General features: G+C 32.6%; 1 protein-coding gene across 1 annotated transcript; it reads right to left on the bottom strand.

Moving 5' to 3' along the window:
• Positions 1-617: 617 nt before the first annotated feature.
• Positions 618-18,667, bottom strand: LOC109176325. Its single transcript, XM_019325763.1, has 8 exons — positions 18,584-18,667; positions 16,428-16,678; positions 2,941-3,242; positions 1,995-2,068; positions 1,633-1,746; positions 975-1,099; positions 773-895; positions 618-663 (listed from the first exon to the last, which is right to left on the bottom strand). Exons 1-6 carry the CDS (start codon positions 18,665-18,667, stop codon positions 989-991), a joined length of 936 nt encoding a protein of 311 aa, XP_019181308.1. The 3' UTR covers positions 618-663; positions 773-895; positions 975-988.
• Between the last annotated feature and the right edge of the window lie 257 nt (positions 18,668-18,924).

The following is an 18,924-nucleotide window of genomic DNA, read 5'->3' on the forward strand; positions in this document are numbered from 1 at the left end:
CACTTCTAAATTCTTCCATTCTTCAATCCCTCAGCCGCACTTCAAGTTTAGAATCCTCTTCTCGTTTCCATCCGCAAGCAATCCCACAAATCTCTACACTGTGGGCTACACTACTGAAGAGAGCCATGGAAGGCTCCAACCCAGCAGTCTCCAACGCTCAGCGGACACTAGTACAGAAACAGTCATTCGCGTCCAAAGTAAAGCATAATTCGCGTCCAAAGTTGCTGGGACGCAGATGTCGGGGAATAAATTTTTGACACGAAAAATGATAATTAGCGTCCAAAGTTGAAGAACTTTGGATGCGTAAAGTATTTTTTTATTAAAAAAATAAACACTATACGCGTCCAAAGTTAATGAACTTTGGACGCGTATAGTGTTTTTATTTAAAAAAAAATTACTATACGCCTACAAAGTATAATATACGCGTATTATATATATATATTTTATATATTTAAGTTTAAAAAAAAAAACTGAAATCAGCACTAATACATAATATGACAAAATATGTGTTGAGATGGCTTCTAAATCTTACAATTGCACACATACACTAAAGAAAGCAATGAAATTAAGCAGACAAGTGAAGCTACTCACAGATAATTAATCAAAATCATGTCATTGATGAAATAAGGAAGACTTCTGCTTAAATTATTATATGCAAGATTCCTGAACACACAAACGAAAACACTACTACTTAGAGAACTAAACAAAAACACAAATACAAAATAAAAGTAGACCAGACACTTCACTAATAATCAAATGGACATAAACTCACCGTAAGCCAGGTGGATAACCATTGGACCAGAAGAGAGTTTAGGTGATGGGAAGAGATCTGCCCCACGGGATGTATCACAATATGAGAACGATTGGGGAGAATCAACAGGTGATTTCCATGTCCCTATACATTGCAGAACGAGAGTTAGACAAGATATAAAATCATACAGAACTAGAGGGCACTAGAAGAGAAGTCCTCATACCTAGCGCAGAAAATTCAGATACCGATGGAGGTAAATTTGCTGGGTGTGCACGCCTGTTCCTTTGTGGAGGCTGGAGCGTTTGAGGTGTCGAAGTGACAAGTGCTTCTATCTCCCATGGTGAAACCCTATCAGGACACACAATTGAACATGGTTCATCCCATTGAACTTGAACAAACAAATAACAATATAGGTGTGCCATGATCCACTACTATTCTTGCAACCCTTAAAATGCTCTAGAAGATAATATCCCAAATCACAAAACACCCACCACCCCTCCAGTCACATAAAAGGAATCACTTCGATGACAGAAGATTTATTACAAGCTCTAGAAATAACAATTAATTTTATTGAGAATGAAATTGCATGGCCTATAAATAAAACATTGATGTCTTCACTGTAAAAGGACAAAATTGTCCAATGAAATGCAAAAGAAAAAGAGCAAACCTTGGCCTGTAAAAAACTGAGAAAAGAGTCCTAGTATTTATGGCATGCGATGCAGTAGCAAGAATTCCCAGATGCATACTGTGACTTGATATAACAGAAGATGGCATATTGTTCAGCTGTCTCATTAGCCTTCTGACTCCAACTCATTACATCATTTCTCTTCAGAATGATACTACAACTATTCCAAGGTTTATCAAACAAAAGAAAGCCTTACCGTAACTCTTTCAGCATATAATGGATTGCCAGCAAGGGTTCTGATTCTACCATTTGTTTGTGGTATGCTTTCTGTTAGTGAACCGTTAGATTTCTGGGATGAACCATTAGCACTCTGGGATGAATGAAAACATAAGTTTATACTAAATAACCTTCAATATAAATTACACCTAAACAGGTCACAGATTCCATTCTAAAAACAAGCTAAAAAAATTTAGAAACAATATAATAAAGTTCGGAGACATGCTTCTATTACACAAACTCAAACAATCAAATGAAAAAAAAATAATTCCGAATATCCTATCAGCTAGACAATAAGAGAAAATAATACAGTTCAAAGAGCTCCAACATTTCGAAACAAACCTGAGAAACATGGAGCCTTCCTCTATCGCCGTCGAAATGATGCATGTATGGCTTTCCTGGTTTCAATTCAACTCCTGGACGAAAGTTCAGAGAGATTCATGCTTTAAAATGCAACATTTCTATTTTGTACGTAGATTTCTTATCAAATTGAATTGAATTGACTTAGGTAGAATAGATACCAAATTAAAAGAAACATCAAAAACAAAAAACTGACCCCATAACCCTCAATAAGATTCTTAAACTATTGTTAGAATAAGAGCCTATTTTCCAACAAAGTCAGAAGTACCTTTAATGTAATTTGAATGTTATTTTGAACCAGGGTCCACAATGCAAGGTGGATCCTGGTACTTGGTATTATTTGCCCGAATCAGAGAGTTGGAAAATCTTCAGTATTCATTTATTCAGCTGAAGGGAGAGGGCAGCAGGCATAAGAGGCAAACGCCAAAAATAAATATTTTCCCTCATACCATTTTGAATTTTTTTTTTCCAACTTAGCAAACAAAGGAAAATGAATATCTCCATTTTCTATGCTTCCAACCACCAAGCATGGGAAATGAGATTTTCCCCTTCATAGGGTGAAAATCCAATCATTAGACTACTTTATTTTTAATTTTTTTAATAGAGAATTCTTGTACTAATTCATGGAAGAAATTTCTTCTTGTGCTTGTCAGCTCTAGGAGGCTTGAGGTAAGCAGAGTGGAATTATTGCTGCAGGTTGGGGCATTTTGTGTAGCTATTGGTGCTCTGGTATCAGGTAATCCATCAGCCAAACTATTAATGTTTATATGTGGCTAGAATCTACTTTAAGTGTTAGTTCATTAGTAATGCGTGGGAACTATGAAAACCAAATGCAAGGCTTCATTGTAAATAACAAAATAAATAAACAACAATAAAAATAACAAAATATAATTTAAACAATTACTGAATTTAAAATTTTAATTCTTACCTTTTTGGAGAGCGTACAACGGCGTCCGTACTGCGATGTCGAGCTGAGCTTGTAGAGCGGAGGCGTCGCGGCGGGGACGTCGAGCGGCAGAGGCGGGGACGTCGATCGGCAGCGGCGGGGACGTAGATCGGCGATGGAAGACGGGACGGCGATGGACGGGAAGATGGAGAGCGTGGACGGCGGGGACGATGGAGATTGATGGACGGCGTCGGACGGCGGGGACGATGGAGACTGATGGACGGCGTCGTACGGCGGTGCTAATGGAGATGACGGGGAAGATCGGAGCTGCTGATGGAGATGACCTTTACGATCTGATCTCGATCTGCTCGTAAAAAAGCTCAGGGCTTTTTTATCCCAAAAGCCCCAAAATAAATAAATCACGTCCAAAGTGGGCCACTTTGGACGCGATTTATTATTATTCGCGTCCAAAGTACCGAGCTTTGGACGCCAATACTGTTTTAAAATTAAAAAAAAAAAAAATTATTTATATAGTGGCATTTTAATTATAAAAATGCCACCGCATTACACTTTAGGCGTCTAAAGTTCTGACTTTGGATGCGAATTAATCGATTTTATTGATGTTTTTTGTACTAGTGAGATGAATTGCAGCGTTTTAAACAACTTCATGGTTCAAGCTTTGCAGATGGGAAGCTTTGTCTGTTCAACAGAAATGGAGAGATCACTATCTTGGACCTTAGTACAAGACAATATATTTCTCTTCCCCAAACATTTGTCGAGCCAGGAGACCTGTGGGAAAAAATTATCTTTTTCGGTGCAGCCCTGGGTTTTGATCCGGTGTCAAAAAGGTACAAGGTTTGCAAGTCAGAATTATACCTTAATAATAGTCACTACTTTTCTTCCACCCCCGAAGGTATGTTGAAGGTTTTAACTCTTGGGGTGGATGAATCATGGAGGGTGGTGACTGCCGAAAACATCTTCCACCCTCGAAAGAACATTGCTTGTGTTCAAATTGATGGTATTATCTATTTGATAAATTTTAAGATAAATTATAGGAATAAACAAGAAATTGCTGTATTTGATATTGAGACGGAGAATTTAATTAGGGTGATACCTTTTCCCTATAGATTCCAACACTGTGTTTGGCCGAAGACGTATTATTCATCATGGGTGAAATTAAATGGTCAACTAGCTTATATTTATGTTGGTTTAATCGAAAGGACCCGAATATTTGTTTGTACTTTGGAGAAATCATTGGGACTGGTGTGGGACAAACATGAGGTTCCTCTTACATTGGAAGTGGAAAAAATCATTAGCGAAGCTGAATTCGTGGGCATTACAGCCAATAGTATTGGAGAAATTGGGTTCATGATTCGAGTTGAGAGAATGCCTTCTTCAATTTTAATTTATGCATGTGGAACAAAAGTATGGAGAAAGTTTGAGATATGTGGACTTCCTAACTATTCATCTTCTGAAAATTTGAGAAGGATTATTGTGCATGTTATAGAAGAGAAAGTATATTTTTCTGAATGAATTAGAAGATGGATCTTTAAGTAAAAGCATATTTATTGAGTCTGAATGAATTAGAATATTTAGTTTATTTTGATAATCTGCCCATCGTGTATTACTTTTATCAAAATGGATATAATGTATCTTAATTTTATATTATTGTTTTGTTGTGTTATTTAATTTCCTTGCCAAATGAAAAGTTGTGAATCTTATCACTACCATGAATCATTGAGCACATAATTTTAATTTTTTTTTTTTTAAAAAAAAACTAGTATTTTCGCCCGAGCAATGCACGGAATAGATTTTTTAAAATATTTTAAGAATATTTAGATCGATATGTAATTATTTAAATTATTACATCGAATATTATATAATGAAATTGATGAATTGAGTTGGATCGATTTTATTTTCTAATGTTATCATTGCTTGAATTCGATCAAATAATTGCTCAATTAATAGTCAATGTGTAGATGTATGCATCCAGTGCTGAAACTTTAGATATTTTAAATATCACTGTTCAGTGAATTATATCTGCGGATCATATTTAATTTTGAGTGAATTATTAATATTCATTAACTTTTTCAATTGGTCTAATTTGTTTTTCATCTTTAAGCAAAATCTTCCTTACACATTTTATACATAATTACACATCTTTATATATACGTATTGTAATGAGGTCCCATAATTTTGGATAAAGATGTGCTACAAAAGCCGTCATAATTAATTTCTTTTGAATCATTCATACGTATTGCAAGCACATTTTCATCTTTAATTACACAAATTTCCTTATAAACTGTGGATACTAAACGATTTTATTCAATTTTCCATTAGTAAATATATATCTTTACATAACTATATTTCCAGTAACATATATATACAATTTTTTTAAAAAATATCTCCATTAACTTTTCATTTTATAAAATATATAACTAAGATTAATATTTTTTCCATCTCGAATAAACCTTTTTTTTTTACATACTCGGCTAAACCTTATAATTACACAATCCATATATTTTTAGTATAAAATAACATTTGGTGCAAAAATTATTAATTTACATCTCGATTAATATTATTTCCATCTCGACTAAACCTTATATTTCCATCTCGTATTGCAAAACATTTTCTATCTTTAATTACAAAGTTTCCCTTATAAATTGTGGATACTAAATTATTCTATTCCATTTTCTATTTTTAAATATATATATCTTTACATAACTATATTTTAGTAACATATATATATACATATTTTTTTTATATTTCCAGTAACATTATATTTTATAAAATATATAACCGAGATTAATATTCTTTCTATATACTAAGTCTGTTTGGAAGCATTTTTCATTTTCAGTCAATTATTAATAGTCATTACTATTTTAATTGGCCTAAATTTCGTGTCATTTTTATTCTCAGTGAATTATTATTTCCATCTCAGTTAATATCTCTTTTCTCCTCGGTTAAACGTTGAGATGCAAACTTCATTTTACATTTTTATTAATACAGTTTATACCAGTAATTTTTATATTTTTAGTAACTTATTAATATTCAATTATTAATATTCATTTTCTTTTCCAATTGGCCTAATTTCCATAAAAAAATTATATTTCCGGTAATTTATTAATATTCATTTCATTTTTATTTTTTAGTCAAGTATTAATATTCATTCCATTTTTGTATTTGAGTCACTTTCAAAGCATTTTTAATTTTCAGTCAATTATTAATAGTCATTTCCTATTTCAATTGGCCTAAATTACGTGCCGTTTTTATTCTCAGTTAATAATTATCTTTGTAATATTCTTGTAAATACTATAATTCCACCCATGAACATGATGTGGATAAAAAAATAAAATAAATGAATATTCAAAAGAATGTAAACTCATTAAATCTTTTAATTTAAACAAAAGACAAATATTCAAAATTTAAAATATAAAATATATATGCTTATTCATGCAGTTTACTAAATATGTTTATTACCAATTAATTATATTTCCAATTATATTATAAAATACCATACATATTATTACCAATTATGCTATTATGAAAAAATAAAATAAATGAATATTCAAAAGAATGTAAACCCATTAAATCTTTCAATTTAAACAAAAGATAGAAATTTAAAATTTAAAATATAAAATCTATATGCTTATTCGTGCAGTTTACTGAATATGTTTATTACCAATTATATTATAAAATACCATACATATAATTACCAATTATGCTACTATGTGGTTATCTAATTAATATATTTTCTACATGGTATTACCAATAGAATATTTAATTAATTGACTACAAAAGTTTAAACAAAAAAATGAAATAGGAGAATTTATATATATATATATATATATATATATATATATATATATATATATATATATATATATATATATATATATATATATATATATTTATATATAGGGAAGGGATCAGGTGCATTTGTTGCTTCCCGTGCGGTTGTGCGGTTGATTAATGTGCGCGAGGTTTATACTTAATGTGCGTGATGTTAATATGCGTGAGTTTTGTACTTAATGTGCTTGAGTATTGTGTTTAATGTGCGTGAGATTTGTGCTTAATGTGCGCGAGTATTTCAGAATTACGAGCTCAGAAGGAAGCAGAACAGAAACTCACGCACATTAATGTCCAAGCTTCTTGTTACTTCTTCCTTCAATTTGGCCATGGATTCTGGATTATCAGCTACCTTCAGTGCAGTTGAATGTTTATATAAATGACGCACTCACAGTAAAATTTGCACAGCAACATCATCATAATTGTTAACCACAACAGCCCGCCTCCGCATCATCATCATCGGGGGGAGGGGCATCATCATCATCGGGGACGGAGCAATGACTACTGGGATGGGGAAGAAGCTGAAATCCATATTTTCTGCTGCATTTTACACATTCACGCATATTAAGTACAAATCTCAGGCACATTAGACACAACACTCACGCACATTGAGTACAAATCTCACGCACATTAATAACCACACAACCGCACGGGAACCTTTTTTTTTCTCTCTCTCTCTCTCTCTCTATATATATATATATATATATATATATATATATATATATATATATATATATATATATATTATGTATTATTTTTATTATTAAGGTATAATATTATTAAATAAGAATTATTTAAAATATATAAATTCACATTAAGAAAATTCTTATCAATTTCATATATTAAAACTATATATTTATATTAAAGGTGAGATTATAAATAATTAAGTTTCAATAAGTTTAGTTATTCCCAAAGTTATATATGGTTAATAATGAATATTTTTCTATATTAGATTATGCTTATATATGGTTTACCCGTATTAACTATCACTATATTAGATTAATATATAATTTTTTAATATAATATATAATTAAATCTAAACAAATTGTTAATATTTATTCAATATTATTATGAAAGTATTACAATTATAAAATTACAATTATAGCTTTGTATATGAAAAACATAGAAACTTAAATAGTTTAAATCAAAATTATTAAAAGTAATGAGTCTATAGTACAAAATAAATTATACTTACTTTAATAATTAAGTATTAATATAATTTCCTAATATAAATTTACAATTATTAATAATTATTTGTGGTAATTATTAGGCATTAAAATCCTCCCTGCATAACACAAAGAGAACAATAAAAAAACACCATCAGATACTTAAAACACAACCCACAATATATATATATATATATATATATATATATATATATATATATATATATATATATATATATATATATATATATATATATTTTTTTTTAAAAAACATTAAATGGAACAAATAATCCATACTCTAAAAACAAAAAATATAAGAACATTGATTTCTATAAGAATTTAATTACAGAAATCAAATTTAGGTCAATAAAGTAAAAAATGTTATAAATAGATTTATGGTGGACATTAATAATAGTTTTGTAACGTTTGTAACGGATGTAATTATCATTAATTATTGTATGTCTTTATGGTATCTTGTATACATATCATTGCACTATGATGAATGAGAGATGAAGAGATATCCTCCTTTCTCCCTGGTCTATTTTGTATATTCTTTTGACACGTTATCAGCCCGTGCTCTAGCCAACTGAGGTTTCGGCCTAAGACAGGTCAACGCTTTTTCCGGCACCTACGACCACCTTTTTCCGGCGATCTGTTCCGCTCAAAGGCTCCGCCTCATCGAGGCGTTCATGGAAAGGGGTCGATCGCCTTCAGACTCGGTTGAACGATACCTCGATTGTGTTCGCGACATCCTTGCAGACTTGGGTCGTAGAGGCGTCCGTTTATCTCCATCGGCGATCTGTCGGCTACAGGCTGGTGATGTGGGTTCGGGATGGTCCAGCGACGTCTCCAACACCCACGAACATCTTCGCACCGATCGGTTCTCCGATCGCCAACAGTTTGCGATTTCGCCAATTGTGACCCAGCCTTGGAAGTCACAGATCTGAGAACTGATGCTAGTGTTTGTGACTCTGTTGTCCGCGTAAAGGGGATTGAAGTTAAAATTCCAGTTAATTATTTGATGAAGTGGGCCAGCTTGTTTAGGAAATTCTTTTCACTGGTTCGGACAGCTTTGGAGAGGGTAATTAAGCAGGGAACCTGGCATCTCCAGTTTCAGATGTGATTGGAGAAGGTTTGAGCCGAGACAAGAATTGGCTAAGTCTATGGCTGATGCTATGGTGCAACGTAAGTCCTTCCCTCCTCGTGATTCTGGGATTGGTTCTGGCAGTTTGGAGGCTCAACAATCCAGTAATGCGAGATTGACCTCTCATGGTGTTTCTAATCGGCGGGTTCAAGCGAACTCTGCGTACCAATGATGTCCAGTACCAGAGTCCCAGGCTTGGTTTCTGCTCTTGTGGACAATGGCTTGCCGCCTCTAAGTGTTGGAAATCTTGAAGAAAAATGTACTTGGACAATTAGTGCTCAGGAGTACTCTTTGGCGTCAATGCTGATGCTGGATCCAGATCCTTAGACCAAAGGGCACGTACTGAACGGATGAGTAAATAGCAAACATGTGCTCGTTATCTTCGGTGAATGGTACACTTTCTCATATTTTTAATCTATGGATTAATGAAATATACATTGTCATATCATGTTTTGTGTGTATCATATACACTGCTCCATGCTTATAATGTATGTGCATGACTCAAATGAATTTGGTTTCTGAGATAGCTAGGAAAGACAAATATGCAATTATAAATGCTATACCGCATGTTTTCCTTTCCTGAGATATCTTGCCCTCTTATTTGTCACTAAGCCAAATTAAATATATATGTTGCTTCTTCTTATTGAAGTAAGTTGAGCATAAATATGTTCTTACAGAAAGTTGAGATCATTTACCAGCACAAACGACTTAGGCTGTTTGTTATGTACATATGCTTTGGTTAATTATTTCATTAAGTGCCTTTGCGCCAACTCCATGCCTGTTTAATGACTTGCACTGCATGCCCACAAAGTTTTTATAAGTACTTGGTTAGAATGCACCTGTGTAAAATTTATTTGCATAAAATTTGAGGCATGCCTGAAAATCCTGATAGACGCAGTTTGAAAACTAAATCGGAAAAAAATACTTGTTGAACTCCTTTTGGCATGAAATGTTTTTTGGAGAACCTAGACTCGTGATATTTGATGTCTGTAAAAAGATTTTGTTAAAAATATGCTTTGGTTATTCCAGAAAAATTTGTAAAGTTTTGGTAGTGTGCTGCCATTTATTTTTCTGCCTGGAGCAATGTTGGAAAAATTGTGGGAAAAATACTTCCACACCTTGAATTGCCATGAAAATTTTTATGTACTTTCAAGACTTGCTGAATTTCATATCTGCAAAATTTGGTGTAAAAATGTGTTAACGTTTTTTCCCAGAAAATTTTGCAATCTAAATGCATGCGTATAATTTAACTGTGAAGTATGCATTTTGTGGATTCACAAATGCAATCTGAATGCATGCGTATACTTTATATGTGAAGTATGCATATTGTTGATTCACAAGAAAACATGTTTAGTATCACCCATTCCATGTATCCAAATTGATACTTAATTTTTTTAGAAAGTATGATTAATAGACAAAAATTATGATATGTTATCTTGATGAGTTCACTCCGATCCATTGTATGTTGAGTACTCTACTTGTTTCTCTAATTTTCATGAAACACTTATTTAAGATACACAATATCATATTTTTTTAAAACTAAAGCTCTAAATATTAGAGCTTTGTTCGGAAAACAAATTATACAATTTTGGAGGAAATATGTTTTTTTTTTGGGACCTTCAAAATTGAAAAACCACTATGCTGATCCACTACATATCACATACGCTAGTACATGATGCATTTCCCTATCTGCGTTCGTTTTTTTAGTATGCAACCCTTCCAGCTATATCCCATCATGAGAAATCAACAATGATGTTGGTTGCATTATAAGATCTTTTCTCTGCATTAGGGGAGATTTGAAATTCTTAATTAATTAAATACCGAGAAATTGATAAAAATCTTCAAACCCATGTACTAGCCTTATAGAACTAGAAATTCAGACATTGAACAAATTATCTGCTAGAAATCCCAAGGAGTGACTAAGTCCATAGAAAATATTTTAAGAGTGAAATCCCCAACTAGGACTAAACATCTCTACCATTTTGCCAGAAGCATATATTGGTTTAAGAATTTACAAAACTAGATCTAGTATAGAAATTTCGTCACTCCAGAAATATAGAAATTTTATCCTGAAGATATTCGTCTAGAAGGCGAAAACCCCCAGTAAAATTGTAGGTGCACCAAATAACTAAAATACTGGGGAAGCGGAACAACCAAATCCAAATACTCTTTGGAAATGCCATATATTTGGTTGATACAAAATTGCCATGTGTATAAAAGATATTTACAAAGCTGTTACGGTTGTCGACAACATATTTTGCCTCTATTGCTCATAAATACTTAAATCTGGATCCAGAAATGAAAACAGTAATATAACGCCTGCAGCATGCTAACTGTTTTCATAGAAAACAACAATTAAGGCATACAAATCAAAACTCGCTAATAAAAGGCGAGTTGAGGGTTTTTACAGAGACCCAATATTAGTCATGGCTTTATATTCCGCTATTCAATAAAGCTAGCAGTAAATAACTTAGATATGTAGCTAAAAGTTATAGTTATCACATATTTATATGGGTAACTTGTTACTTATATTTAAAATCTTTGATGGATTTTCTCAGAATGTGATGAATGAAAATCACAAAATAAGAAGTATAAAAGTTAGTAAGTTGCTAAGTTACTAACTATGATCTTTCTTATAGTCAATAAATTGACTAAAGGTATTTTCTCCCCAGAACAAAGTATAAAAATATATTATCATAAACATGCCTAGTAATGTTATATGTAATTGGGAAACTCAAATATCGTTTCCACTTGAAAATATCCTAAATATATCCTCTAGTTTATCTTGAAAAATCCCTAATGGATTTATAATTCCCGAAATGAGGATTTATTTAAGTGTCATTATTTACTTTTTAAAGAGTTGCGAATGGGGTTATTATCATCCTATAGAAGGAATAATATGTACCATTATGTGCTCAATAAAGGGTTGATAATGGACTTATTTATTATCTCAGTCAATATTTATGGTGTAAACATCAATGAATCAATGAAATATATAAAGAGCTTGAAGATGTCCGTTCATGTTTAAGGACTGAGATTTTTTTTTTTTAAATAAAAAGCTTGTGAAAGCTATAAGTATTATTATCTCGACTTGAAGATTGAGTTTTTCATTGAAGAATTTTTTTTATACACCAGTTAGCTAATACTTGATTTTGATTAGATACTTATACAAATCAATAATGGGCTACATGGGTACTGTTTTTATATCTCAAGTCCCAAAACTGGTTGTACTATATTTACCCTCATTATCTTATAAAATGACAATAAAGATTGTGTCACTCAAATGATAAAATAATATATAATGAAATCTTTTGACTAAGATATTATGGTATCAATCTTATACCTACGTGAGCTCCAGGATAGTCACGGGTTTATTATAAAGTATATTTGTTGGCAATTGTACATATTTATTTACAAGATTCCTGTATACATTTTGGAAATTTAATGTATAGGATATCCAGATTGTTATCTTGAGGGGGAGTATTAATTTATATGAATCAATCCTAAAGATTGATGACTAACGACACATACATCATGCACTCTTTTCCTCAACTAATTTTTCCCACCGGATTTTTCTAATGGGGTTTTTAACGAGGCATGTGTATGATATAGTAATGACAATGGGAAAGTTGCAAAATAATTACTTAAATGGACAAACTCCAAAATCCTAAAGATTACGCAGGTTATGCCCTGAAGGCTTATGGTTGTACTCTTTTTCCCTTAACTAAGCTTTTCCCACAGGGTTTTCTTAAGTTAAGGTTTTTAATGAGGCAATCAATACAATATATGATTTTACAAATATCATGTACTCTTTTCTTCAAATAGGTTTTTCTCACGTGGTTTTCCTAGTGAAGTTTTTAATGAGACATGAATATATTTTCTATTGTACTCTTTTCTTGTCTAGGTTTTTCCCACGGGGTTTTCCTAGCAAGTTTTTAATGAGGAAGATCATGGACAAATAATGTCCAAGGGGGAATGTTATAAATAAATTTATGGTGGACATTAATAATAGTTTTGTAACGTTTGTAACGGATGTAACGGATGTAATTATCATTCATTATTGTATGTCTTTATGGTATCTTGTATATATATCATTGTACTATATATGATGAATGAGAGATGAAGAGATATCCCCCTTTCTCCCTGGTCTATTCTGTATATTCTTTTGACAAAAAACACTAAATGGTACTTTCAAGCATGCACATATAGAGATATTTTAATCTATTGGCCTTCAATTCTTTCTCAGAATCAGAAGAAGTATACAAATAATCCATACTCTAAAAACAAAAAATATAAGAACATTGGTTTCTATAAGAATTTATTAATTACAGGAAATCAAGTTTAGGTCAATAAAAGCAAAAAACACTAAATGCTACTTTCAAGCATGCACATATAGAGATATTTTAATCTACTGGCCTTCAATTCTTTCTCAGAATCAGAAGAAGTATCTTCACCAGATGAAGAATACCACTTTCCACCACCTTCTTTTGAATCTTGCCATCAAAGCCATGCCTGGAAATAAAATGTATAAACAATATTACAAAATTATTGTTTTAAACAAAGTAATAATACAAAAAAATACATGTAATACAAAATTTAAAAAAAATAATGAATGTAAATGAAAAAAAAATAAAATTCACAGAGATAGAAATAGCTTGAAGAGAAATTGTACCTTTAATGCTTTGAAATATGCATATTAGTTTGAGCGGCTATTGAACTTGAACCACAATGATTAAATTGATAAATCGGTGATGAGAGAGTCACTTGCCAGGGAAAAGAGGGATGCAATGTAAAATGAAGACTTAATAATTTTTTAGTCATCAACTCATTGTATTTATAGGTGAAAAATATGATAATTATAAATGTGTAAGATTTTTCAAAAGGAAAGTGTATTTATTTATTTAAGGTATTGCCATAATCAATTTATTATATTGATATTCCTAATCAAGTCATTATATTAATATTTCTAATTAATTTTATTCCTAATTAATTTATAATATTGATATTACTAAATTCCCCTTAACTTTGGGCGGGAAAATGAAATAGGAGGATTTTGTGTATATATATATATATATATATATATATATATATATATATATATATATATATATAGATTATTTCATGTTCTTGTAAATGCAAAATGAATTATGGAAATTAATTATCACCACCTTAAGTCTAGCCTAAGGTAGGGGTATTTAATGAAATCTAAATAATAACCATACGGATGGCGGGGGCAAATTATGCTCTGCAACCGTGCAAGGTGGAAACGGTTCCAAAACTGTCATAATTGTAAATATAGAGTTCAAAAATTATGAACATAGAGTTCTGTAATTATGAGCATAGGGTTTTGTAATTGTGAATATAGAGTTCAATAATTGTAAATATGAAGTTCAAAAATTATAAACGTAGAGTTTTATAATTATGAACATAGAGTTCAGTAATTATGAAAATAGAACTGTGTCCACCTTGACACCACGTCATAACAATTGGATGGTGGGTTACCTGCCTAGAGAGAGAGCTGAGCATGAAGCCCAAATGAGTCAGTTTTTACATTCGAAATTATTTGTTCAGTTTCAATTTTAAACATATCATTAATTGAAAAGACACACTAGCTAATGTACATAATCGCGTCAACTTCCTACACGAATTAACAAAATGAATGTCATTTTGGGAGGTGCGGGGTGCACAGTACTGTGTGCGCCGTGGTGCAGGGTATAACGATAGGTCATTTTGGCCCTTTCGAAAATATTACTAAATGTACAGACAATATATAGGCAGGGACAGAGTGCAGAATTTTTATTTAATGGGGGCGAAGAAGAAGCGAAGGTAAAATGAAAAAGAAAAATAAATTCTTTGAGTGGAGCTGTTTCTACCATTTTTTTTTAGCTAGTTCATCAATACCATTCAATTTAGAGAAAGAAAAAAAAAAAAAAGAAAAAAATGATTGAATGACAACTTGACTACCCAACATCAAAATGACTTACTGCTCCGGACCAATGTCAGTCACCGTTTAAACCGAAAACTTTGTTTCTCACTAACACAACCAATGCATTCTAGTCATGCACTCATACTATAACTATATGGGAAAAACTTGCCTGTAGTGTATCTAAAACCTAGGATAAAATTTGCAAACATCATGCAAAGAAGCAACTTAACCATGAGCACTTAGCCCACAATGCTCTACATGATACTTAAAGGCACAAAACTTTTGTTCTAAAAATTGCAAATTCACAAAGCAGTTTTACTAAAACATGAAAATGCAAATAAGGCAAAGCATTATATCGTAATGAATTTCAATAATAATAATAATAATAATAATGATAATAATAATAATAATAATAATAATAATAATAATAATAACAACAACAACAACAACAACAACGAATTCAGCATATTACTATTTGCAATTTAGAAATGCATTTTTACTCAGTTAAAATTCCACAAAAATGTAATGACCACAATCAGGGCCGGATTTTAGATTTTTGTGGCCCTGTTCTGGTAAATAACTGAGGCCCTCCAAAATCATGATTTTTAAAACTAACATATACGAGTTTCGAACCTTTGACCTCTAAGTTAAAAGACAATAAATACATATTTCAACCATCTCTTCATAGAACCTTTTAAGATTAATTGTAAACTTTTAATTTTTATTTCTAAACTAGCTAGGTAAATATTAAATATTGGGCCTCTAAAATTTGGGGCCCCTCTAAAATTGGGGGCCCTGTGCGGTAGCCCAGCTTGCACAGCCTAAAATCCGGCCCTGACCACAATAGAAGAAAATCCCATAATAATAAAACATTAGATGTTCAATTAATTAAATAATATAATATATGTCTCGTTTATCTGCAATTATCTTGAAAGAATCTATATGTAATATAATTTATGCAATTATGTTATTACTAAAATAAACAAGGAAAAAAGGGGAAATAATTTAAAAAGACATTAAGCTATGAAAAAATTCGGAATCAAACTCAATTTTAATGTTGTTTTAAATTATCGGATTTAGAACTGTTTTGTTCATATAACTGATTTAGGTATTTTTTTGTATTGTAAAATAAAAATATTTCAAAGAAACAATTACACAGTAGTCTAGAATTAAAAATACTTGGAATCAAAACATGAGGAATTTCATTACTATTAATATGTTTCAAAGGCAATTATTAAGTATTTTTACAATTAATTCATGGGAAAATCGCATTTTTGGTCCCTCAATTGTTCCCAGATATGCAATGTAGTCCCTCATTGTCAGTTTTGCTAAATTGATCCCTCAAATGTTTCAATTGTAGCCAATGTAGCACTCCGGTCAGATTTGTCACTAACTAGTGTTAAAACCATGGACAATTTGATAATTTCACAACACTAAGTTTTACCCCCAATTTCCTTCTTCCTCTCGCATTGGCTTTTCAGATTTGTTAGTCACACCTGAATCCATGGTGATGGCAGCGCCGCCGTGGTCACCGGCGACTGACGACGGTCCGGCAACCGGTCGGCCGTCTGAATCTACAAATTCTGAAAATGTTCCAGAAATGAATCTGATTGTGTATAGGCAACAGAGGAAGTCCAGATGGCTCCAACAACACTGGGAATGAGAAAAGCGAAAATGTTCAAAATCAAGTGTGATCTGTCATAGAAAACAAATCAATTTACAAAAGAGGCACAGACAGAGGTAAATATCAATTTACATTCTGGAATTAATGAATTGAAGTAGGGAAGCCAGAAGTAAAATTAGAGAGACGGATAGGAAGAGATTAGCAGCAGACCAAGACACGCCTCTTGGCCAAGAAATTAGCCAGGGCTATATTGGCTACAATTGAAACATTTGAGGGACCAATTTAACAAAATTGACAATGAGAGACTACATTGCATATCTGGGAACAATTGAGGGACCAAAAGTGTGATTTTCCCTTAATTCATTAATGATCATAATAATTATTAGTGAATTATACTTATATATGTGCAATTATATTATTACACCTTAAGTTTGAAAATATATATAGAGATTATCATACAATTAAACTAATAATTACACCGAAGAAGGGATTAGATGAGAATTGACATAATAGTTATTAGGCAATTATACTAAAATTTGCATAATAAATTCCTTTATTATCATAATAATTATAGGCAATTAAACTAATAATTACACGAAAGAAGGAATGAGAATTGACACAAGTATAATTACCATAATAATTATTAGGTAATTAAACATTAATTACCATATATAAACATCATAAGATTGATATTTATCTATGCACTACTGTGGTTGCTAGGGTTCGAGATCTAATTAAGTCCATCGCCCCTGTCTAGCCGCGTCTCCGCCGTAGGCCACATCCAGGTACGTATGTACTACATGCGAGTTTTTTTTCCGCAATTTCAAAACCCTAAGTAGCATATCTTTTGATCGAATTTGCAGACAATTGAAGAAGATGGACTACGCTTCAAAAAAATTGAAGAAGATGGACAACGCTACTTCAAGTTCATCAACTCTTGCTATTTGTATAGCTTTTCTCCCCCAAGAGATAATTCTCAAAATTCTCACCTGTCTCCCTCGCAAATATGCAGTCTCTTTCAGGTGCACTTCTAAATTCTTCCATTCTTCAATCCCTCAGCCACACCTCGCGTTTAAAATCCTCTTCTCCTTCCCATCCGCAAACCATCCCACAAATCTATACACTATGAGTTACGCTGAAGAGTGTTGGATTTTGCAACACTGTGGATATCTGGTTTGGAACGAAAAAGGGGAACAAAGGTTCTGTATCGTGTATTAAACACTACCTTAAAAATATTTACGACCAGGGATTGAGTCGCATGCTTTCGACAGGCACAACAGAACAAACTCGCAAGCAATATTTTACTGAAAGCTGGCAGGATGGTTTCAGAACATGCAGCAGCATTTCTGTACTGCTTCTTGCATTTTTTAACCATACTAACAGTAAGTATTTATAGTATAGTGTAGCAACACCCCACCTCTCACTACCTACCTTTGTAGCGCTATAAAATATCAATGGACCAACTCTGCACACTCATTAATGGAGTTGTGCAGACAAGGTCACTAGATGATCCACAAAAATAGGGTGTGAAAATAGTTTTGGGAGCAAAACGTTGACCCCACCACACCGCGCGCCGAGCCGAGCCGGACGGGCGGGCGGCGGCGGCGTGCGCGGTTTACCTCTTTTCCCATCTCATAACACTTCAAACTATCTTAAAAGGCTTGGAGTATATAAGTAAGGAAATAAGAGGTTATTCTACCAATATGGGACAACTTGGTTAGGCTATAAGAAGCCTTTCCCTTTAAATGCTCCCAACAATCCCCCATCATGTAAAGGGATTAGGCTGGTGCTAACATTGCCTGAATACGAACAAAGCAAATTTTCATGCCAGTGTATAGAACTTGAACTGTCATATAGTAACATTTAGTACTTCTCTACGCGAGAGTGAATTAGATCTTGAACTCACCGAATAGATAAAGTTTGAACTTAAATGCACTTAATTTGCTTTATTCGCCACGAATTATGTGTGGTTATACTCTTGACCCTGAATTATCCCCTGTTAGGTCTATACCAGTATAGACCTTCAACTCTGTCAAGTCTACCTCAATATAGACCACCATGGTTGGCTACAGAGCATGTGGGTTCCAGACCCATTTCCCTTGATGTATCAAGGATAGCTTTTCTATTTAGGCTCTTCGTGAAAGGATCTGCAACATTCCTTTCAGACCTCACAAAAACCATTGTGATCACCCCATTTATTATCAACTACCGTACAGACTCATGTTTGACTCTTATGTGTCTACGTTTCCCATTGTAGACACTATTTTGCGTAACACAGATGGCAGTCTGGGAATCACAATGTATGGGAACAGCGAGT

Source organism: Ipomoea nil, unplaced genomic scaffold, assembly GCF_001879475.1.
Source record: "Ipomoea nil cultivar Tokyo-kokei standard unplaced genomic scaffold, Asagao_1.1 scaffold0705, whole genome shotgun sequence".
In the NCBI taxonomy this organism is placed as follows: Eukaryota; Viridiplantae; Streptophyta; class Magnoliopsida; order Solanales; family Convolvulaceae; genus Ipomoea; species Ipomoea nil.

Excerpts from the sequence above, each read along its gene's own strand:
- LOC109176325 (XM_019325763.1), bottom strand. The coding sequence starts at position 18,667 with ATGGTGGTCTATATTGAGGTAGACTTGACAGAGTTGAAGGTCTATACT. Across the intron at positions 3,243-16,427 it reads GAGGAAGAAGGAAATTGGGG|GTCATCTCCATCAGCAGCTC; the intron begins GTAAAACTTAGT and ends CAGATCGTAAAG. Across the intron at positions 1,747-1,994 it reads GAAGGCTCCATGTTTCTCAG|AGTGCTAATGGTTCATCCCA; the intron begins GTTTGTTTCGAA and ends CATTCATCCCAG.